General features: G+C 40.3%; 2 protein-coding genes across 2 annotated transcripts in view; one reads left to right on the forward strand and one right to left on the reverse strand.

Annotated features, from left to right (window-relative positions):
- si:dkey-246g23.2 (solute carrier family 66 member 2) overlaps positions 1-16,994 on the reverse strand; it is a 77,418-nt gene extending 60,424 nt beyond the window's left edge. Inside the window, exons 1-2 of the mRNA XM_061917996.1 lie at positions 16,676-16,994; positions 3,021-3,265 (exon numbers count right to left, since the gene is read on the reverse strand). Of these exons, the coding sequence (XP_061773980.1) occupies positions 3,021-3,223 (203 nt within the window). The 5' untranslated portion in view covers positions 3,224-3,265; positions 16,676-16,994. The remainder of the gene's footprint in view (positions 1-3,020; positions 3,266-16,675) is intronic.
- A 5-nt stretch (positions 16,995-16,999) lies between these two features.
- On the forward strand, positions 17,000-23,979 carry hsbp1b (heat shock factor binding protein 1b). Its single transcript, XM_061917998.1, has 4 exons — positions 17,000-17,182; positions 19,052-19,118; positions 20,296-20,422; positions 23,480-23,979. Exons 1-3 carry the CDS (start codon positions 17,138-17,140, stop codon positions 20,418-20,420), a joined length of 237 nt encoding a protein of 78 aa, XP_061773982.1. The 5' UTR covers positions 17,000-17,137; the 3' UTR covers positions 20,421-20,422; positions 23,480-23,979.
- The last annotated feature ends 3 nt before the right edge of the window (positions 23,980-23,982 follow it).

Raw genomic sequence — 23,982 nt, forward strand, 5'->3', positions numbered from 1 at the left:
GTTAGTATTTCTTGTCACCTAGTTTATTCTTCCTGTGCTAGTTTGTACCTTAGCTTCACGTGCGATCGGCGCGTTTTTCCTTTTGCTTGTTTTCTGTTTGTATCTACGGTGCATGATTTATGAGCAATAAATTAACTCATACTTTCACGCTTTGTCCGGAGTTGTCTGTCTGCATCCCGAGAGAACAACCCTGCATAAAGATGCGACCCCCGTGTGACACTTAACATTTTTAAGATTATTAAATGATTGATCACAATCATAATCATACAAAAACAAAGGCTGGTGGTGTAAAAAAATCCAATAAATATTTATTAAAGTATTACCTCTGATTTGAATTCATTGTTTTTTGCCCTTAAAGTCCTCCTGTGCCAAGGGACTTATTTCATGAGTGTGTAAATAATAAAAAAACGACAAAAAAATTGATAATAAAAAATATTGATCCAACCACAGTAGTATTGACTTTATCCTGATACTATAATTGTAGGGATGTAACGGTATCAAATCTCACGGTATGTTATTATCACGGTATTAAGGCCTAGGTACAATATTCTTGTAGTATATGTTAAAAAAAAAAGCCTTAAAATACTTTATAATGTGAAGTAGCAGAAATGTTTAGGATAAACACACACTGACTGTAATTGAACACAAACATAATGCTCAAATTATTACTACACAGACATTTTTAAGTGCAAAGAATTGTGCAGGAAAATCTGTTGTTTTAAGCAAATATTGGAAAAAAAACATACAGTTTCATGTCTTTAAAGTGGCGATGTAAACATCTAGTGTAAAAACAATAAAGTTCACTTTAGTGCCTTTCAACTTTTACTTTATGAGACGCAGTGTCCTCCACAGTGGACATTTTTATATAAGTCTGGGAAATACTCTCTCAGAAGTGTTAACTAACGTAACTTCTAAAAATATAAATACCTCACAAACTGGCTTCAAATATATTTTCTGGATGACAGTTCAAGAGTAGGCGCCTTGTCCAGTGTGTACCAGCTGAGATAGGCTCTGACATCGAGAGAAAAAAAAGCAGCGATTTACCAAGTAGTTTTTCAATTTCCTCATATTTCTTATGTTCGACATTTTTTTGGTGCTTACTTCCGTGCTGTGCGACATGACTGGCTGGCTTTGTGCCGCCTTGGAAACACTCCAGACCAAAGTATCGCCTTACAGAACACAGACTTTCTTACCTCTGCCAAAAATCTTATGTATTCGCCAGAGATTGTTTGCCAGCAAAATAACTTGAACATTTTGATGACATTTTTCAGGAAATCTCCAAAAAAAACAATTCCTCTCATCGACGATGAACACAAGTTAATTTTTGCTAACAGCCAGGTCAAATATTCATCAATCATACCCTTAATTAATCTCATGTGTCCTTTCAAGTTCTAATCCATTAATGACTAATGACGCACAATGTATTTCCTTTTACTACAAAAAAATCATGAATTTAGTTTTGCTGATACTTAAGGACAATTTATTGGCATTGAACCACTTCGGAATTTTATGGAATTCATCTTCTACAATATGTAGGACTTCATTTATATTTTCTCTTGAATAAAATAAAAAGTGTGGTCATCCGCAAATAGAATGCACTTAAGTAAATGAGACAAAGTCACAATGTCATTTACATATAAAAGAAAAAGTGTAAGTCCTAGTATCTATCCTTGAGAAACTCCGCAAGTTATGATACATTTTGTAGACTTTTTGTTGTTAATTTCAAAAAACGGATTTCAATTTGTTTTTAAATAGTTTGTTTTGCGTAAATAAGTGCATGAGGTGGCGACTTGTCCAGGGTGTACCCCGCCTTCCGCCCGATTGTAGCTGAGATAGGCGCCAGCGCCCCCCGCGACCCCAAAAAGGGAATAAGCGGTAGAAAATGGATGGATGGATGGAAGTGCATGTAAAATGGCAATTAATGAATGACATGAAATTCTACCTCCAACATATTCCTATCCCTAATAATTTGTATTCGGATTAAACTCCAGCTGGTTAAATTATTTTTAAATCATATTAATAGTTATTTTGCAATTAATCAATTTTAGGACAAAACATGCATCAAATTCTATTCGATTTGAAAGAAAATGTAGAAAAAGTTTTACATAACAAAGTGACTGTGCATTGTGGTGATGCGGGTGTGTTCTCCCGTTGATGCAGTCGGTCGGATAAGACACAGCGTGCAGGTAACGAATGATGATTTATTTATACTAAAGAACAAACTAAGAACAAAAACACTTGCAGAAGGCACTACAGACAAAACAAACATAACTAGCATGAGAGCTAGAAAGAACGAAAAGCGCTAGCATGTGAGCTAGGGACAAGCAACGGAATAGCATGGAAGCTAACAAGTACAAAAAGTATTTTACCACAATTCGGGATATCGACGTCACCTGTTGCATCAAATACAAACTCGACTGCGAGACTGAATGAACAAAAAGGGCAGGCTTAAATAAAGGAGATAATCACAAAGCAGGTGCGCGTGAAAAAAAAAGATGCAGGTGACACTAATGTGTGGCTATGGCAACGGAAACAACCAGAAAGTGCCACCTTGAACTAAGGAAGACAAAAACCAAACAGGATGTGATATACAAACAGAACAAAACCAGAATATGACATGATCCGAGCCGCGGATCATGACAGTGACACTTTTTTTGTAATGGTATTGGGGGAGAGCCTCAAAATAAAATCATGTCTGTGTTCAACACTTTGGAATCAAATAAAGTTTAAAAAATGATGGCAGTACTGTAATGTTGCGACATAGTGTGTGTTTACATCCCCTAGTAATGCATCGACCTCTGCAAGCAACCTTGTTTTGCTTGCCTCTGCTGCTCCGTGAGCAGAATGTAGCCTCTGGTTTGTATTTTGATGGCATCTTTCTATAACATGAGGTCAAACCACATTGCGCCCTCATAAATAGAACAGTTCAAAGTATACACTTGCAGACTTGCTACTCCATTAAGTTAAGACTAGAGCATCGGGATCAAATGTCTCCTATGTGAACATTTCTTTGTCCTTACCAGAAAAAGATTCGCAGGATGTTGGCGATGAGCAGAACCAGACACACTCTGGTCGAGAACCCCTCAGTGTTCCTGCTCCTCTGGATTTCCTGATATTGGGGTAGATAGGGCAGGGATCCTCCAAACACCATGACAAAGGACGCCAGCCAGGACAACAACATCCAGGCGTTCTCGGTTTCCTCCTCCTGGAGAGCATCCATCATACAAGGTGGAGAGCAGCGTTCGAGGAACCTGGCGACAGGAGTCTGAAAAATATTGTGAAATTACAGAAATACCACCAAAAACATCACAATAACTTGAATCTTTTTATTTTTAAAAATGTCTACGGTCGACATTTGAGCTTGGAAATTGAATGACATCATCTAAACCAGGGGTCCAACTACTCTCCGAAATCCAGCCTGCCGGAAATTCTAAGTATGAAAAAAACTCTCTGTGTCTCCTAGCCGCTCACGCAAATCATATTGTCTAAAAATGCATTTTCACATCAATAACGTGACATCATCGCGCTTGTGCCGCGGCAAGTGCGCGCTCTTTAAGTCAATTAGTGTGCGAGGAATATATATATATATATATATATATATATATATATATATATATATTAGGGGTGTGGGCAAAAATCTATTCAAATACGATTCAGAATATATTCTAATTTTTTAAAAATGGATTATTTATTTCTTCATTTATTTATTTTTTAATCAATCCAACAAACCACTACACAGCAATACCATAACAATGCAATCCAATTCCAAAACCAAACCTGACCCAGAAACACTCAGAACTGCAATAAACAGAGCAGATGAGAAGACACAAACATGACACAAAACAAACCAAAAGTAGTGAAACAAAAATATCGTTTTTGAATAGAGAATCGAATTGAATCGAAAAAAAATCGATGTATTATCGAATCGTGACCCCAAGAATCGATATTGAATCGAATCGTGGGACACCCAAAGATTCGCAGCCCTAATATATATATATATATATATATATATATATATATATACAACTGTTTCGCAGGTTTCCCTGCTCTCCAGGGGATTTTAAGCTATACATCAAGCAAGAATGGGAAAACATTCCACCTGAAAATCTTCAACAATTGGCCTCCTCACTTCCCAAACCTTTACTGAGTTTTGTTAAAAGGAAAGGCCATGTGACAGCGGTAAAAATGCCTGTGCCAACTATTTTTGAATGTGTTGCTGCCACTAAATTCCAAGTTAATGATTATCTGCAAACAAAAAAAATATGTTTTCCAGTTCGAACATTAAATATATTTTATTTGCAATCTATTCAATTGAATATAAGTTAATAATTATTTGCAAATCATTGTATTCTGTTTAATTTACGATTCACACAACGTGCCAACTTCACTAGTTTTAGGTGTTATTAAAGGCCTACTGAAAGCCACTACTAGCGACCACGCAGTCCGATAGTTTATATATCAATGATGAAATATTAACATTGCAACACATGCCAATACGGCCTTTTTAGTTTACTAAATTGCAATTTTAAATTTCGTGCGGAAATATCATGTTAAAACGTCGCGGTATGATGGCGTGTGCATGTGACGTCACGCATTGTAGAAGACATTTTGTCCCAGCACCGTTCACAGCTATAAGTTGTCTCTTTTCATCGCATAATTCCACAGTATTATGGATATCTGTGTTGGTTAATCTTTTGCAATTTGATCAATGAACAATGGAGACATCAAAGAAGAAAGCTGTAGGTGGGAAGCTGTGTATTGCGGCCGCCTTAAGCAACACAAACACAGTCGGCGTTTCATTGTTTACATTCCCGAAAGATGACAGTCAAGCTTTACTATGGAACAGAGATGTCAAGCGAACACGGTTGGATTGGACCACATACACAAAGTACAGTGTATTAATAAAAAACATTTTACCATTCAGTATTCTGAAGGCGATCTATGTCATATGCTATTCCAGCATCAATATGCGTCCTCCTGACCGTCACCGTCAGCGGTATGGCTCTATCCCTTGTTGCGGTTGGGCCTGGCCGAGTGCTCCTGCCTCCCCCACGGCTGCCACGGCGCATCTCACATCATCTTCCGCATCTGAATCGCTCCCACTGCCCTCTTTTTTTTTTTCCTAGTCCTTCACTCTCACTTTCCTCATCCACAAATCTTTCATCCTGGCTCAAACTAATGGGGAAATCTTCGCTTTCTCGGTCCGAATCGCTCTCGCTGCTGGTGGCCATGATTGTAAACAATGTTCAGATGTGAGGAGCTCCAGAACCCGTGACGTCACGCGCATACCGTCTGCTACTTCTGGTACAGGCAAGGCTTTTTTATCAGCACCAAAAGTTGTGAATTTTTTCTTCGATGTTCTCTACTAAATCCTTTCAGCAAAAATATGGCAATATTGCAAAATGATCAAGTATGACACATAGAATGGACCTGCTATCCCCGTTGAAATAAGACAATCGCATTTAAGTAGGCCTTTAAAAGACCACAGAGCGGATGCAACCAGCTGCCATTTCAGTGATGCCATTTTTAGATACAGCTACAAAAGTAAAACACAACGGAAAAAATCGCCCCTGAAATGAGCAATAAATAATACTTTGCACAACTAAACAAAAACACAACTTCAGCACCCACATACACGTCTGCAGTGCTCCACGCAATCATCTGGCAGAAAAAGACCCAACAACCGAAAGGGCGGCGTCTCCGTTTGCTGCCTCGACATGAAGATAAGAGTTCTGCTTCCTCCCCCAAGATTTGTCACAGCAACACTTCTGTGTAAACACTACACACTGTAGTCTGTTCTGGTATTTAATATAAGTACTCCATAATCCGTAAAACAATGAGGGTTTTTCGCCTCATAAGGCCTAACAAGCGCTCGAGCAACGAATAAAATAAACCGTCACAGTTGGGCGATTCTGTCGAGCAGCCAGGGCCGCAAATAACCAAGTTTATTATACCACAGACTACTTAATTTGCAGTATCGACACAGTGCTGCGTGAGAAAGCTGATATGTTATGAGGTTGTGATTCTACAGATGACTATTATTAAATATTCAATATACTCACTCTGCACATGCATGGCTTCTTTGTCACATGCACATAAGTGACCAGTGTCAGCTGACATGCTGCAGCTCCAAACCAAATGGCCCTCATTGATCAACACGTTAGAGAGCAAGAAAAACCTCACAAACAGGTTATTTTTGACGTTAAACACTACATGGCATGGGGACATTGCAGAAGAAATATGCCTTTATGTCCTGATGAAAGTGACCAAGAACAATGTCCTTTACTTAGACCAGTGTTTTTCAACTAAAATGATCTAATATCACCTATTTGTTTTTTCCGAGATGGCACTGCTGTAGTGGCTGCTGTTGGCAGGAGCTCTGTCCTCTTGTGTCATGCTTTTGTGTTTCCCTCTTGTTTTCATGTGTTCTATTTTTTTGCCTTTTGGTCCGGGACCCTTTGGGACTGTGTGACAAGGGGTGGCACTTTCGTGACCTCTGTGGTGCCTTTTTTGTGGACTTCTGGATCTGCCTCCCGGGAGCCTTTTGGCCATGGAGACCAGCTGCAGGGTGTCTGCCACACCGGAGTCGGTTTGGAGGGACTGGAGGAGATGCGGATGAGGGGACAGGGCTGCGGAGCTGGCACTGAGCGCCGGGACGGAGAGGCTTCGCGGTGTCTTGGCTGGGTGAGCAGGTGTTGGACACCTCAGTCACCTTGGACGTATCCTCGCTCATCCATGCGGACTGGACATTGGCCGAGAGTGGAGTCGGCTGTCTTGGTTGCTTTGTTGGGTCTGCTCCTGTCTCTGGCCATGCTCCCTCCTCCCCAGCGGACGATGGCGTGGAACACCGCAGAGGCCACAGTGGATATGTTTCTTTTACTTTTTATTCCTAGCTGTATGTACAAGTGTCTGCTTGTATCTGCTGCTTTATTGTCTTTAATGTCCTCTGTGTTCTTTGATGTTTGATGTTTCCCTCTTACACACATGTAAGAGGGATGTGTACTATGGCTATGAGTTGTTTTTTTCCCTTGGCCTCAGTCTGCACCCCCTCTCCAGGGCCCAGGCTTAGACCGATTTTTTTTATTTTATTTTAATCTTCTATTTTTTTTTCTCCCATTCCCCCCCTCCCTTGTTTACCTGTATCTCACCTTTTTTGTAAGGGGCGCTGGAAGCCGGCAGACCCGTCAACAATCCTGTTCTGTCTCCCTGTAATGTTTGTCTGATATTGAATGGGATTTTAATTTTCCTGAAGGAACTCTCCTGACGGAATAAATAAAGTACTATCTTATCTAATCTAAAAATATTGTTTGAAAACCAGTAATTATATTCTGCATATTATGTGTTGTTGTTGAGTGTCGGTGTCTAGAGTTCGGCAGAGTAACCGTGTAATACTCTTCCATATCAATAGGTGGCAGCCGATAGCTAATTGCTTTGTAGATGTCGGAAACAGCGGGAGGCAGCGTGCAGGTAAAAACGTATCTAGTGCTTAAAAAAAAAAAAAAAAAAAAAGGTGAGTGGCCATAGGAAAAGGCATTGAAGCTTAGGGAAGGCTATGCAGAACGAAACTAAATCCAAACTGGTTACAAAGTAAACAAAAACAGAATGCTGGACGACTGCAAAGACTTACTGTGGAACAAAGACGGCGTCCACAATGTACATTTGAACATGACATGACAATCAACAACGTCCCAACAAAGAAGGACACGAACAAAGCGGATGACACAGCCATCGTCGGGTGCATCAGGGACGGCAGAGAGGAGGAGTTTCGGAACCTGGTGAGGGACTTTGTTGTCTGGTGCCACACGAACCTCTTGCAGCTCAATCCGTCAAAGACCAAGGAGCTGGTCATTGACTTTGGGAGGTCGAGTCCACGGTCACAACCTATTGTGATCGAGGGAGTTGAGGTACAGACCGTGGACTCATTCAAGTACCTCGGGGTTTGGGTGGACAATAAGCTGGACTGGACTGTTAACACGGACCACCAGTACAAGAAAGGACAGAGCAGGCTGTACTTCCTCAGGAGACTGCACTCTTTCAACATCTGCAAAAAACTCCTGTGGATGTACTACCAGTCTGTGGTTGCCAGTGTTCTGTTCTACATGGTAGTGTGCTGGGGGGGCAGTACATCTAAGAAGGACAGCTCCAGACTTGGGAAACTGATCAGGCGGGCCGGTTCTACAATGGGAATGAAACTGGACTCACTGGTGAGGGTGGCAGAGAAGAGGACTGTGGACAAACTAGTGGGCATCCTGGATGATGCCAGTCACCCTCTGCATAGTGTTATCAGTAGCCAGAGGAGCCTGTTCAGTTCTAGACTGCTTCATCCCAAGTGCAGGACTAATAGACTCAAGACCTCCTTTGTCCCACACGCCATTAGACTGTACAACTCCTCTCTGGGACGGGGGGCAGGGGGGTACTAGGATGACAGGGGATGCAAAACATTAACAGTGCAATACGTTTTCATAACATGGTCACTACTGCCTACTTTGTCTTGTTATATTCTTATTTTACTGTTATATTGTTATTCCCATTGTTTTTATTCTTTTTGTAATATTTCTCTATTTTGTTTCCTTTTAAACCCCCATTATTTACTTTTTACTTTTTTTTTTTTTTAAATTGATCTCAACTCTGTACACTGCTGCTGGAATTTTAATTTTCCTGAAGGAACTCTCCTGAAGGAATCAATAAAGTACTATCTATCTATCTATCTATCTATCTAACTTACATAGTCTTAATTGCTAAAACAAAGGAAATGCGGGAAATATCGCTGAGGAAAGTACCAAAAAAAAAGAGAAAAAGCCACCAAAACAGAAGCGCACGACAAGAACTAAAACACTACATAAAGGAAAACACCAAAAACCTCCAAATAAGTCAGGGCGTGATGTGACAGGTCGTGACAGTACACCTACTTTGAGACAAGAGCTATATTGATGCAGATTTTTTCAACGCAAAAAATGTGCCTTGGCTCAAAAAAGGTTGAACAACACTGACTTACACATAGAAATCCCATCTATGTGTTCAAGCAAGACAGTGCAAGCTTTGTTGCACAAGCAAATCGTGTAACTTCATGGGGCTGAGCCCCTGGCATGTCTGAACTGAGAGGCATTATTTTTAGAGACGTTCTGCAGCACTATGTGCAAACAACAGTAACGTTTAGGTCAGAGCTGGGCAAATATTTTGACTCAGGTGGCACATTTAGAGAAAAAATGTGTCTGGGGGGGCCGATGTAAAAATGATACATACACAATGAGCTGTGAGAATCTGCTGTACAGTATGTGTATTTGGGTCCCCTTTTTTTCGGGAACACTAATGCCAAAAGTTACAATGTCCTCATTTGGTTAGCAATATTTTTTGTAAACTCGTAATTATAATCCGCAAATGTACCGTTGTTGAGTGTCTGTGCTGTACTCTTACATATCAGTAGGTGGCAGCAGCTAGCTAATTGCTTTGTAGATGGTTTGCCGTGATCACAATATGCGGGAGGCAGCGTGGAGGTAAAAAAGTATCTAACACTTAAACCAAAAATAAATAAAAAGCAAGTGCCGCTGAGAAAATGCATTGAGGTTTAGGGATGGCTACGCAGAAGGAAACTAAAACTGAACTGTTGCAAAGTAAACAAAAACAGCATGCTGGACGACAGCAAAGACTTACAGCGTTCGGAGCAGACGGCGTCCACAAAGTACATCTGTACATGACATGACAATCAACAATGTCCCCACAAAGAAGGATAGCGTCCACACAAATTAAATAGTCTTGATTGCGAAAACAAGACTCGCGTTCAAGGAAGACATGAAACTGCTACAGGAAAATACCAAAAAAAGGAGAAAAGCCACCAAAATAGGAGTGCAAGGGAAGAACTAAAACACTACACACAGGAAAACACCAAAAAACAGAAAATACCTTTTTTTTGTGAAAGGTTGTGACAGCACACCTACTTTGAGACAAAAGCTATATTGATGCATGCTTGGTTATGATTTGAATTCATATTTAACAATTGTGAGAATTACTTTTTATCGTCAATATCGGCTACTGTGTTTCATTTTTCAATTATTTCTGCTGCTGGTGTGCCTTGGGATTCTTTTCAAGGAAAAAATGTGCCTTGGCTCAGAAATTGTTGAAAAACACTGACGTAGATGACCGTAATAAAACAACCAAAAGCTTAGATTTCTGGTCATTTAAAAACAGCACTGAACATCATAATTTGCTGACGTTGTACTATTGTTGTGTTTTTTTGTTTCTATTTTTGGTCTCTCTGTCTTATCCCCCTCTTGTCCCCACAATTTCCCCCTCTGCCTACCTTTTTTTCCTCTTTCTATCCCCTCCTGCCCCAAATGAAAATATACTGTAAATCAATTTAATAAGGACAACAATCAACACTATGATTTGCCTGAGAAGCTGGACAGGACAAAAAAAAAAAAAAAAGAAAAAAGGTTATGGTTTGAATCATACTTGCCAACCTTGAGACCTCCAGATTCGGAAGGTGGGGGGGGGGGGGGGGTTATTATTATCTATATATATATATATAAGGGCTGTGAATCTTTGGGTGTCCCACGATTCGATTGAATATCGATTCTTGGGGTCACGATTTGATAATATATCGATTTTTTCGATTCGATTCGATTCTCGATTCAAAAACGATATTTTTCCGATTCAAAACGATTCTGTATTCATTCAATACATAGTATTTCAGCAGGATCTACCCCAGTCTGCTGACATGCTAGCAGAGTAGTAGATTTTTGTAAAAAGCTTTTATAATTGTAAAGGACAATGTTTTATCAACTGATGTAAATTTGTTTTAACTATTAAACGAACCAAAAATCTGACTTATTTTATCTTTGTGAAAACATTGGACACAGTGTGTTGTCCAGCTTATGAGATGCCATGCAAGTGTAAGCCACTGTGACACTTTTGTTCTTTTTTATTATTTTTATAAATGTCTAATGATAATGTCAGTGAGGGATTTTTAATCACTGTTATGCTGAAATTATAACTAATATTGATACTGTTGTTGATAATATTCATTTTTGTTTCACTACTTTTGGTTTGTTCTGTGTGGTGTTTGTGTCTCCTCTCAATTGCTCTGTTTATTGCAGTTCTGAGTGTTGCTGGGTCAGGTTCGGTTTTGGAATTGGATTGCATTGTTATGGTATTGCTGTGTATTGTTTTGTTGGATTGATTAAAAAAAAATATATATGTAAAATAAAATAAAAAAATAGATTTTTTTAAAAATGAGAATCGATTCTGAAACGCACAACGTAAACGATTCGATTCGTATTCGAATTGATTTTTTCCCACACCCCTAATTTTATATATATATATATATATATATATATATACTGTATATATATATATATATATAAAATCCTTTCATGGATGAGTATATCCGTTCGGCCACCATGTTCAATGGAGAAGTCCGATCTGCAAAATATGCAGGCATCACACCTCTTCCCCTTCGAGCTGTCCAGGATGAACTGATATTATTTTTTCCAATCCTCTTAGAACTTGCAAGTGTACTACTTCTTCCACGTCATTGCCATGTTTCTTCCTCGTTCTTCTGCTTTGTTTCTGTGATGTTTTTTGGACATTACTACTTGCCCTAGTTTTAAAGCAATGCATGATGGGAATCCGGATGTTGTGTGTCAATTTATCAACGTGCCGGCTGGAATAAATACACGCTGAGAAATAGCTCCGTGCCTGCCTACTTTATGGGTTCTAGATCAACCTATGGATGACGGAGACATAATATAATAGTCTCCTTTTCAGGTGAGAGAGGACGCTAAAGGCAGTGCCTTTAAGGCACGCCCACAATATTGTTGTCCGGGTGGAAATCGGGAGAATGGTTGCCCCGGGAGATTTTCGGGAGGGGCACTGAAATTTGGGAGTCTCTTGGGAAAATCTGGAGAGTTGGCAAGTATGGTTTCAATTCATATTTAACAATTGCGAGAATTACTTTTTATTGTCAATATCGGCTACTGAGTTTCATTTTTCAATGATTTCTGCTGGGGGTGAGCCTTGGAAATTTTTCAATGAAAAAAATGTGGCTCAGAAAAGGTTGAAAAACACTGACGTGGACGACTGTAATAATTCGTACACCCCAAAAAGCGCAGATTTCAACCATCAATCATCAATCAATGTTTATTTATATAGCCCCAAATCACAAATGTCTCAAAGGACTGCACAAATCATTACGACTACAACATCCTCGGAAGAACCCACAAAAGGGCAAGGAAAACTCACACCCAGTGGGCAGGGAGAATTCACATCCAGTGGGACGCCAGTGACAATGCTGACTATGAGAAACCTTGGAGAGGACCAACCATTGAAATACTTTCTATAGTTTTAGACTTACGGCCATTTAAAAACAGCACTGTACATCATAATGTCGGCGAGTTTGATGTCAAAGATCTAAAAAAATCTACACTTTTGATGTTAAAGGTCTAAAAAGGCTACAGTGTTGATGTTAAAGGTCTTAAAAAAATGTGTAAACCGTTCGGAGAGCCGGGTTGAAAATCTTAATAAGCTGCATGCTGTCTGCGGCTCGTATTTTGCCGCCGTTTCGTTTAAGTAGCAATGTGACAAAAATGCTGAAACCCTACAAAAACATCAGCATGTTAAATCGCCTTTGATATAATTAGCGTAATACAGGGGTGTCCAAACTTTTTCCACAGAGGGCCGCCCACGGAAAAATTTAAGCATGCGGGGGCCATTTCTATATTTTTCATTTTCAAACCATAACAAAATATATGGATTTTTTTTATCCTTAGGGCTCCTGGGGAGCATAGAGGGTCTCAGTCACTAAAATGTTAAAAATAAGTAAATTTGTATTTGTATTTTTTTTATTTAATGCTTACAGTAAATCTCTATATCAACTTAAGGTTGATGTAAAGTAAAACAAATAAGGTTGTATGCCTTTTCTGTCAAATATGCAGTATTTGGATGGATGGATGGATGGATGGACGGACAGATGGATAGATAGATAGATAGATAGATAGATAGATAGATAGATAGATAGATAGATAGATAGATAGATAGATAGATAGATAGATAGATAGATAGATAGATAGATAGATAGATAGATAGATAGATAGATAGATAGATAGATAGATAGATAGTACTTTATTGATTCCTTCAGGAGAGTTCCTTTATTTAGCAATTAAAACCCTCAAAGATCAATAATGCAGGACACCATTGATTTTATTAATTAATATTTTTGAGTAATCACAGTGAAAAGTTAAATAAAATCCTACTAAATATAGTTGAGATCGGAAAGGTTCCCTACTCAAAGTGATGCATTTTATTGGGGTTTTTTTTTACTTTTAACACTTAAATTTCAAGATCAACTTTGAAGTTTGAACTATTATTTTGTTAGTTTTATGCTCTTTTGTCAAAACTTTGATGTTTTTATATGGCACCCACACAACATATGCAATATATTTTTCACATAAAACATTTTAAAATGATCATTTTTAAGTAATAATTAATTATACGTACAAACAACTTGAACACTGCTACAAATATGCGCCACACCGTGGACCCACACCAAACAGGAATGACAAACACATTTCGGGAGAACATCTGCGCCGTAACACAACATAAACACAACAGAACAAATACCCTGAACCCCTTGCAGCACAAACTCATCCGGGACGCTAAAATATACACCCCCCGCTACCCCATACCACCATCCCACCCCTTGAATGACAACATATGTTGCTCCAAAAGCTGTATGTACCTTTCAGCATTAATGGTGCCTTCACAGATGTGTAAGTTACCCATGCCTTGGGCACTAATACACCCCCATACCATCACACATGTGTAAGTTACCCATGTCTTGGGCACTAATACACCCCCATACCATCACACATGTGTAAGTTACCCATGCCTTGGGCACTAATACACCCCCATACCATCACACATGTGTAAGTTACCCATGTCTTGGGCACTAATACACCCCCATACCATCACACATGTGTAAGTTACCCATGTCTTGGGCACTAATACACCCCCATACCATCACACATGTGTAAGTTACCCATGCCTTGGGCACTAATACACCCCCATACCATCACACATGTGTAAGTTACCCATGCCTTGGGCACTAATACACCCCCATACCATCACACATGTGTAAGTTACCCATGTCTTGGGCACTAATACACCCCCATACCATCACACATGTGTAAGTTACCCATGTCTTGGGCACTAATACACCCCCATACCATCACACATGTGTAAGTTACCCATGCCTTGGGCACTAATACACCCCCATACCATCACACATGTGTAAGTTACCCATGTCTTGGGCACTAATACACCCCCATACCATCACACATGTGTAAGTTACCCATGCCTTGGGCACTAATACACCCCCATACCATCACACATGTGTAAGTTACCCATGTCTTGGGCACTAATACACCCCCATACCATCACACATGTGTAAGTTACCCATGTCTTGGGCACTAATACACCCCCATACCATCACACATGTGTAAGTTACCCATGTCTTGTTCACTAATACACCCCCATACCATCACACATGTGTAAGTTACCCATGTCTTGGGCACTAATACACCCCCATACCATCACACATGTGTAAGTTACCCATGCCTTGGGCACTAATACACCCCCATACCATCACACATGTGTAAGTTACCCATGCCTTGGGCACTAATACACCCCCATACCATCACACATGTGTAAGTTACCCATGTCTTGGGCACTAATACACCCCCATACCATCACACATGTGTAAGTTACCCATGCCTTGGGCACTAATACACCCCCATACCATCACACATGTGTAAGTTACCCATGCCTTGGGCACTAATACACCCCCATACCATCACACATGTGTAAGTTACCCATGTCTTGGGCACTAATACACCCCCATACCATCACACATGTGTAAGTTACCCATGCCTTGGGCACTAATACACCCCCATACCATCACACATGTGTAAGTTACCCATGCCTTGGGCACTAAAACACCCCCACGGCGTGGCGCAGTTGGGAGAGTGGTTGTGCCAACAACCTGAGGGTTCTTGGTTCAATTCCCATCTTCTACCAACCTTGTCACGTATCCTTTTGTCCTTGACCAAGACACCGCACCCTTGCTCCCTATGGGTGGTGGTTAGGGCCTTGGATGGCAGCTCCTGCCATCAGTGTGTGAATGGGTGAATGTGGAAATACTGTCAAAGCGCTTTGAGTACCTTGAAGGTATAAAGGCGCTATACAAGTATAGCCCATTTGCCATTATAACATAGATTCTTATTTTTTATTTTTGAGAAATGGAAAAAAAATGCCTACATGGCAGCTTTGTGTCAACACTGCCAGTTTTTCTCATTAGATTTCACCTCATTCCACTTTTTTTAAATGTTTTTTTTAAATAAGATTTCATCATTGATATATGAACTATCAGACTGTGTGGTCGCTAGTAGTGGCTTTAAAGGCCAACTGAAATGAGATTTTCTTATTTAAACGGGGATAGCAGGTCCATTCTATGTGTCATACTTGATCGTTTCGCAATATTGCCATATTTTTGCTGAAAGTATTTAGTAGAGAACATCCACGATAAAGTTTGCAACTTTTGGTCGCTAATAAAAAAGCCTTGCCTTTACCGGAAGTAGCAGACGATGTGCGTGTGACGTCACCGGTGTGAGGGCTCCTCACATCCTCACATTGTTTATAATGTGACCCACCAGCAGTAAGAGCAATTCGGACCGAGAAAGCGACGATTTCCCAATTAATTTCTGCAAGGATAAAAGATTTGTGGATGAGGAAAGTTAGAGTGAAGCAAAAAAAAGAAAAGAAAAGGCGACGGCTCCAGGCGGCGGCAGTGGGAGAGTTTCAGATGTAATTAGACACATTTACTAGGATAATTCTGGAAAATCCCTTATCTGCTTATTGTGTTAATAGTATTTTAGTGTGATACCTGAAAGTAGGATGGCTGCGGTGAACGCCAGTGTCTCTGAGTGAAGCCGAGGAGCCAAGATCATTGCTGCTTTTTTGAGCTGCAGGATGAGGTCGCATAATCCACTAAAGTCTCCGGTAAGAGCTGACTTAATATCACAATTTTCCCATCCAAAAACTTGCTGGTTGACGTAGGGAAACATGTTCGCTTGACCGCTCTGTGTTAAAGCTTCGCAACAAAGAAACACCGGCTGTGTTTCGGTGCTAAAGGCAGCTGCAATCCACCAACAGCATTCTTAATTGACGTCTCCATTAATTATTGAACAAATTGCAAAAGATTCAGCAACACAGATGTCCAAAATTCTGTGTAATTGCGCGATAAAAAGAGACGACTTTTAGCCGTGAGTGGTGCTGGACTAATATGTCCCCTCCAACCAATAATGTCACAAACATCATCATTCCGCGACGTTTTCAACAGGAAACTGCAGGAAATTTTAAATTGCAATTTAGTAAACTAAAGCGGCCGTATTGGCATGTGTTGCAATGTTAATATTTCATCATTGATATATAAACTATCAGACTGCATGGTCGCTAGTAGTGGCTTTCAGTAGGCCTTTAATGGGCAACATGCTGTCCGCGGCTCGTATTTTGCCGCGGTCTGTTTTAAGTAGCAATGTCAGAAAACTACTGAAACCCTACAAAAACATCAGCATGTTAAGTCGCCTTTGATATAAATAGCGTAATATCGTAGGACCAACTTTACCTGTCCACTTCATAGACTTTCCTCAAGTTAGATGTTTTCCCCCTCAGAGCTGATTTGACACCTCCAACGTCTTTTAATCCACCGCGAGGACGCGCGTTTCGTGCGCGCGCACACACTCGCTCTTACCGCCGGTGCCAAGTTGTATCGGAAGACAACAAAACAAGCATGCGGCTTGGCGTCCTGATTAAAAAATACATAAAAAAAATCTCTCCTCCGGTCTTCCTCCCGAGCCAGCAACTGCGAAAATAAAAGGCGCGTACACACTCTCGCTCAGACGTCGCTCCTTGATAAACACAAAGTCCCACATTCCTTTTGAGAACCGCGCTGAACTCTCGCGAGAATTCCTCGGTGTTGCCGAGCAGCTGATGCGTGCGCAGTTGTCTCAGCGACGGCTTGCTAACATCTCAGAACAACATTGAGTGTTTGTTTTTTTCTCCCAAATATATATTTTAGGAGAAAATAATGGCTGAGACGGATCCCAAGTCCGTGCAGGACCTTACGAACGTGGTGAGTGGTGATACGGGTAGTTAGCTTGGTTAGCTGCTAACGACGGCTAGCTGCTTAGCCACCATTTTTTTTAAGCACATTCCAAGCCTAAATTGTCGTTTAAGTTGTCAGAAAACGTATTAGAATGTAGACCGTTAAGTCTTTTCGTTGGCAAAAAAGACGATACGGGTTTTGGAATAGCGACTTTCCGTATCCCAAAGCGCTCTTGTGTGTTCAATTGACACTGACAGATAAAGAAGGGACAAGCGGTAGAAAATGGATGGATAATGTAATTACCTTCTGAATCTATTATCATTCGTTGTGTTGGTTTGGGATGCCAATTGTTGTGGAAAAGGGCTTAAAGTAACCATAACTATACAGTTCTGTTGCTGTCACCAAATGGCAAGATATCAATCCATCCATTTCCTACCGCTTGTCCCTTTCGGTGTGGCTGGAGGCTATCTCAGCTGCATTTGGGCGAAAGGCGGGGTAGACCCAGGACAAGTCGCCACTTCATTGCAAGGCCAACATGGACAACATTCACACTCACATTAGATCCAGAGGGCATCCATCTATTTTCCTACCGCTTGTCCCTTTTGGTGTTGCAGGGGGTGCTTGAGTCTACCTTGGCTACAAACCCTGTTACCATATGAGTCAGGAAATTATGTTGGATTAGACTGACCATACGTCCTCTTTTCCCCGGACATGTCCTCCTTGGCGGGAGTGTCCGGGCGGGGTTTCTTAAATGCCTCAAATGACCGGCGTTTTGTGTCAAGTTTGCGTGTATTTCCAATGTACCTACAAGGTTAAGAGGAGTCAAAATCAAAACAAATTGTGAAGGTGTGCGCACGCAGCAACAATCGTGAGGGAGGGATGAAAGAGATAAAAGAGTGAGAGACAGACCTAGTTAATTGAGTGTTAATCAAGGCATTCTTGGTCAACAGCCATACAGGTCACACTAAGGGTGGCCATATAAACATTTTTAACACTGTTACAAATATGCACCACACTGTGAACCCACACCAAACAAGAATGACAAACACATTTCGGAAGAACATCTGCACCGTAACACAACATAAACACAACAGAACAAATACCCATATACCCACCCACACCCCCGCTACACCCTACCCCTTGCCCCCAACTCAATCCCGATTACGTCAGATCAAATATTCCACTTTGAAAAATACTTTTGGTAGAAGATTTTGCATATTTTGTGTGTTTGCCAGGGCTAAAAACAAACAAAAAAAAAACATTTTGAAATGAGGAATAGATCTGAAGTTGAGGAAGACTCCAGGGATTTAAGCGTTAAATATAACATTTATGTAAATTGACACATAATATACTTTCCATGGGTGAAGAAAAATTAAATATTGTTCCAGTGCCTTCGAAATATTTGAGTGTTTGGATATTCTTTCGTTTTGAGGAATCAAGGTTTTAGTGTTTCCTAATGATAAAGGCAAAATAGATGTTTGTAATGGATATTATGTTGTCTTGTATTCATGTTAGCGTTTAAGATAGCTTGCGATTAGCGGACCAGCTGCTTTAAAAATATATATTTTTTTGAATGGCAATACTAACAGTTGGGTATTTTACAGTGGTTAATTAATAAAAGCAGTAATCGATACATCTCTCGTTTAGAGGTACAATGTTAAAGTATTTAAAAAATAAAAATACGGTGCATAGCACATCAAATACTATTTATGATTGTGTTTGTGTAAAATGTTTGGCATTTTTAACATTGTTGCCAAGAAAACGTACATCTCTTTGGCAGATATTTACCTGGAGAGTTCTTGCTTACATAAATAGGCTACATTTCACATTGACCTTTTCGTTTATTTTTCTTCAGTTTTGTTAGCATTTCAACTAAATTCCTGATTGTTTCACCAGGTCCAAACTTTGCTGCAGCAGATGCAAGACAAGTTCCAGACCATGTCAGACCAGATCATCGGGAGGAATATCCTACATTTTAAAGCTACTTTGTTGTAACACTCAGAATTTGTAGGTAGTGTCTCATCAAGGGCAACAAGATTGTTCTTTCACACCGAGCGTTAGGGATGTCAGTACTACAGAGGATGGATTATCATAAAAACAAACGGTGCCATATTTTTTTACCTTTTGTTGCTTGTGACATCACATCCAGTTGCAGACAAGAGCCCAAACAAACACTTGGCAGGGAAACAAACCCTCAAAAAGCACTCACAAAAAGGTTCAGTCAAACTGTCAAGGACAGTGGTTTTTAAATTTCTTTTCACTAAGTACCACCTCAGAAAAAAACTTATTTCCCCAAGTATGACCATAATAAACATTGAAATACAGTAACTTAGTGGGCCTAAGAGTTAATTAAAAACAAGGCCGATATTTTAAGACGTATATTTATTATTTTTGCCACAGTAACATTACACTGTTTAACAGTAACACTGTTTGAATATAAGAAAATAAAACACTGTACTTTATTAAAGTGATTCCTTTGCATACCACTAGTGGTACACGTATCCATCAATCAATGTTTATTTATATAGCCTTAAATCACAAGTGTCTCAAAGGGCTGCACAAGCCACGACATCCTCAGTTCGGATCAGTTTGAGAATCCCTTGTCTACGAAATACTGCAATTTTCAATGCCAACAAAGAAAGTATGCCTGTTAAAACGCTCCACTTTTCCAAAGTTGAATGCTAATTTACATTGGCTTTGTGATTATGCCACAGATTACCATTAGCGATTTTACATGGTGATTTCAACACCTCCAATTTTAGTAATTCAAGTGTGTAATAAGTACACTTACACAATTATAGTAAGTTTTTAATATTTACAGTACAAACACTTTAGAGGTCTCAACATAAATCTAGACCGGCCCATTAAGCTTCATGGCAAAGACTATACTTGAAAATGAGACTTAAAAGTGATATAACTGGATAGCACTTTAATCAGATCAATTTTAACTGTTGAATTAAAAAAAAAAATCATTAAACTACTAGCATATATTTACACATGAACACAAAAGTACAGAATATTGTAACAGTATTGATTCCCAGGTACGGTTGAAATGTGAACGGTACTCAATCCTTATTGCGCGCGTTTCTGTAATTCCTTCAATTGTCATTGTACACAAATTACCTTAACTGTTTATCTACTTGATGAGATGAGCACACGGATTGATGACTTGGAGAAGAATATTGCTGACCTGATGACGCAGGCAGGCGTCGAGGAAAACGAGGCAAACCCTGAAAAGCCGAAAGAGGGTCAAGGTTCCTCATGAAGGTAAAATGATCCATCTCCATTTTGACAGTTCTGCGTGACTGAGATCTCTTTTACTGGTTACTGAATATTGCAAATACACTATATTGCCAAAAGTATTAGGCGACCTGCCTTGACTCACATAAACTTGAAGTGCCATCCCATTCCTAACCCATAGGGTTCAGTATGATCTCGGTCCACCTTTTGCAGCTATTACAGCTTCAACTCTTCTGGGAAGGCTGTCCACAAGGTTGCAGAGTGTGTTTATAGGACTTTGACCATTCTTCAAAAAGCGCATTGGTGAAGTCATGCACTGATGCTGGTCGAGAAGGCCTGGCTCTGTCTCCGTTCTAATTCATCCCAAAGGTGTTCTATTGGGTTCATGTCAGGACTCTGTGCAGGCCAGTCAAGTTCATCCACACCAGACTCTGTCATCCATGTCTTTATGAACCCTGCTCTCACAGTCATGTTGGAAGAGGAAGGGGCCCGCTCCAAACTGCCCACAAGATTGGGAGCAAGAAATTGTCCAAAATGTTTTGGTATCCTGGTGCATTCAAAGGTACTTTCACTGGAACTAGTGGGCCAAGTTCAAACTCCTGAAAAAAAAACCCACACCATAATTCCTCCTCCCCCAAATTTCACATTCAGCACACTGCAGTCCAGAATGTACAGGTGCTGGTCATATTATTAGAATATCATGTAAAAGTTCATTTATTTCATGAATTCCGTTTAGAAAGTCAAACTTGTAGAATGTATACATTCATTCCAAACAGACTGATACATTTCAAGTGTTTTTTGCCAAAAAGGAGATGATTATAGCTGACAACCAATGAAAACCCTAAATTCAACATTTCAGAAAATTAGAATATGGTGAAAAGGTCAGATATTGAAGACACCTGGTGGCACAGTCTAATTAGCTAACTAACTCAAAACACATGGAAAAGCCTTTAAATGGTCTCTTGTTTTGATTCTGTATCACACAATCATGGGGAAGACTGCTGACTGGACAACTGTCCAAAAGATGACCATTGATACTTTAAAGAAGGAGGGCAAGACCCAAAAGGTCATTGCCAAAGAGGTTGGATGTTGCCAGAGCTCTGTGTCCAAGTACATTAATAGAGAGGCAAAGGGAAAACAAAGATGTAGTAGAAAAAAGCGTACAAGCAAGAGGGATAACCGCGCCCTGGAGAGGATTGTCAAACAAAACCGATTCAAAAATGTGGGGGAGATCCACAAAGAGTGGACTGCAGCTGGAGTCAGTGCTTCAAGAACCACCACGCACCGACGTATGCAAGATATGGGCTTCAGCTGTCGCATTCCTTGTGTAAAGCCACTCTTGAATAAGAGACAACGTCAAAAGCGTCTCGCCTGGGCTCAAGACAAAAAGGACTAGACTGCTGCTGAGCGGTCCAAAGTTATGTTTTCAGATGAAAGTAAATTTTGTATCTCCTTTGGAAATCAAGGTCCCAGAGTCTGGAGGAAGACAGGAGAGGCACAGAATCCACGTTGCCTGAAGTCCAGTGTCAAATGTCCACAATGGGTAATGGTCTGGGGTGCCATGTCACCTGCTGGTGTTGGTCCACTGTGTTTCCTGAGGTCTAGGGTCAATGCAGCAGTCTACCAGAAGTTTTACAACACTTTATGCTGCCTGCCGCCGACCAATTTTATGGAGGTGAAGATTTCCTTTTCCAACATGACTTGGCACCTGCACACAGAGCCAAATCTACCAGTACCTGGTTTAAGGACCATGGTGTCCCTGTTCTTGATTGGCCTGCAAACTCACCTGACCTTAACCCCATAGAAAAGCTATGAGGTATTGTGAAGCGGAAGATGCCAGATGCCAGACCCAACAATGCTGAAGAGTTGAAGGCCACTATTAAAGCAAGCTGGGCTCTCATAACACCTGAGGAGTGCAACAGACTGGTGGACTCCATGCCACAGACTGGTGGACTCCATGCCACAGACTGGTGGACTCCATGCAACAGACTGGTGGACTTCATGCCACGCCGTATTGCTGCAGCAATTCAGGCAAAAGGAGCTGCAACTAAGTATTGATTGCCGTGCATGCTGAAACTTTCCATGTTCATACTTCTCAGTTGGCCCACATTTCTAAAAAATATTTTTTGGTACTAGTAACTAATATTTAAATTTTCTGAGATACTGAATTTGGGATTTTCAGTAATTGTCAGTTCTAATCATCAAAATTTAACGAAATAAACATTTCAAATATATCACTATGTGTGTAATGAATTGATATATTATGTAAGTTTCACGTTCTGAATATAATTACTGAAATAAATCAACTTTTTCATGATATTCTAATAATCTGTCCTGTTCTCCTGGCAACCTCAAAACCCAGACTGGTCCATCAGACTGGCAGATGGAAAAGCGTGATTCATCCCTCCAGAGAAGCCGTCTCTACTGCTCTAAGTGCAGTGGGGACGTGCTTTACACCACTGCATCCCACGCATTGCATTGGACTTTGTGATGGATGGCTTTGATGTAGCTGCTCGGCCATGGAAACCCATTCCATGAAGCTCTCTGCATACTGTACGTGGGCTAATTGGAAGGTCATACGAAGTTCGGAGCTCTTTAGCAACCTCTTTGCACTATGCGCTTCAGAATTTGCTGACCCCTCTGTCAGTTTACGTGGCCTACCATTTGGTGGCCAAGTTGCTGTTGATCCCAAACTCTTCCATTTTCTCATAAAGCAGACATTTGACTTTGGAATATTTTGGAGCGAGGAAATTTCACGACTGGATTTTTTTGCACAGGTTGCATCCTACGACAGTTCCATGCTGGAAATCACTGAGAGCGGCCCATTTGTTCACAAATGTTTGTAGAAACCGTCTCCATGCAGAAGTGCTTGATTTTATACACCTGTGATTAGGACACCAGACTCTGATCATCTCGATGGGTGGCCAAATACTTTTGGCTACATAGTGTAAAAGAAATCAGAGCGCTCCTGCAACAAATAGCATCTGTCTATAAAGTCATCACAATGATGAATGTTAAATGACAGTTAAAAGGTGCTTCACTAGCATGTTGCTAACCAATCGTCACTCTGGTTATCTCATGCAGATTCTAAGAGACAGTCGCACACAACGCACTGCCGCCGTGGAATTCTAATCCTGAAGATGGAATTGGTTTGATGTTTTTGTGTAATTTCTTTTTATATATATATATATTGACTGTTGTGACAGATGGTTATGTATTGATTGGGAGGGAACACAAGCTGAACGTTATTTGTAAAGTAGAATAGTGTGGTTTGCTCATTAGAATTGTAGAAAGTGTTTGTGCACTGACCAGGGTGTTCTATAATCATTGCAAGTTCTTGTGAAGTGCTGCTTGATCCATACAGAACAATACTGTTCATGAGGTGAGATGCATTCCAACCCGACAGATTTTCTTCTATTAAAGATATTTAATAAAATGCATATTAGTTTGAAATTGGTGTAAAGGCATATTTTGTATCCAACTATGAGGTGCCTTTCAAACTATTTTTCAATGCAAGGTAAAATCTCATGTTGACTTTGTACACTGTTAGTGATTGATCCAAATAAACGGTGTTTACAACTGAAGAC

The sequence above is a fragment of the Nerophis ophidion genome, linkage group LG12, assembly GCF_033978795.1.
Source record: "Nerophis ophidion isolate RoL-2023_Sa linkage group LG12, RoL_Noph_v1.0, whole genome shotgun sequence".
Lineage (NCBI taxonomy): Eukaryota > Metazoa > Chordata > Actinopteri > Syngnathiformes > Syngnathidae > Nerophis > Nerophis ophidion.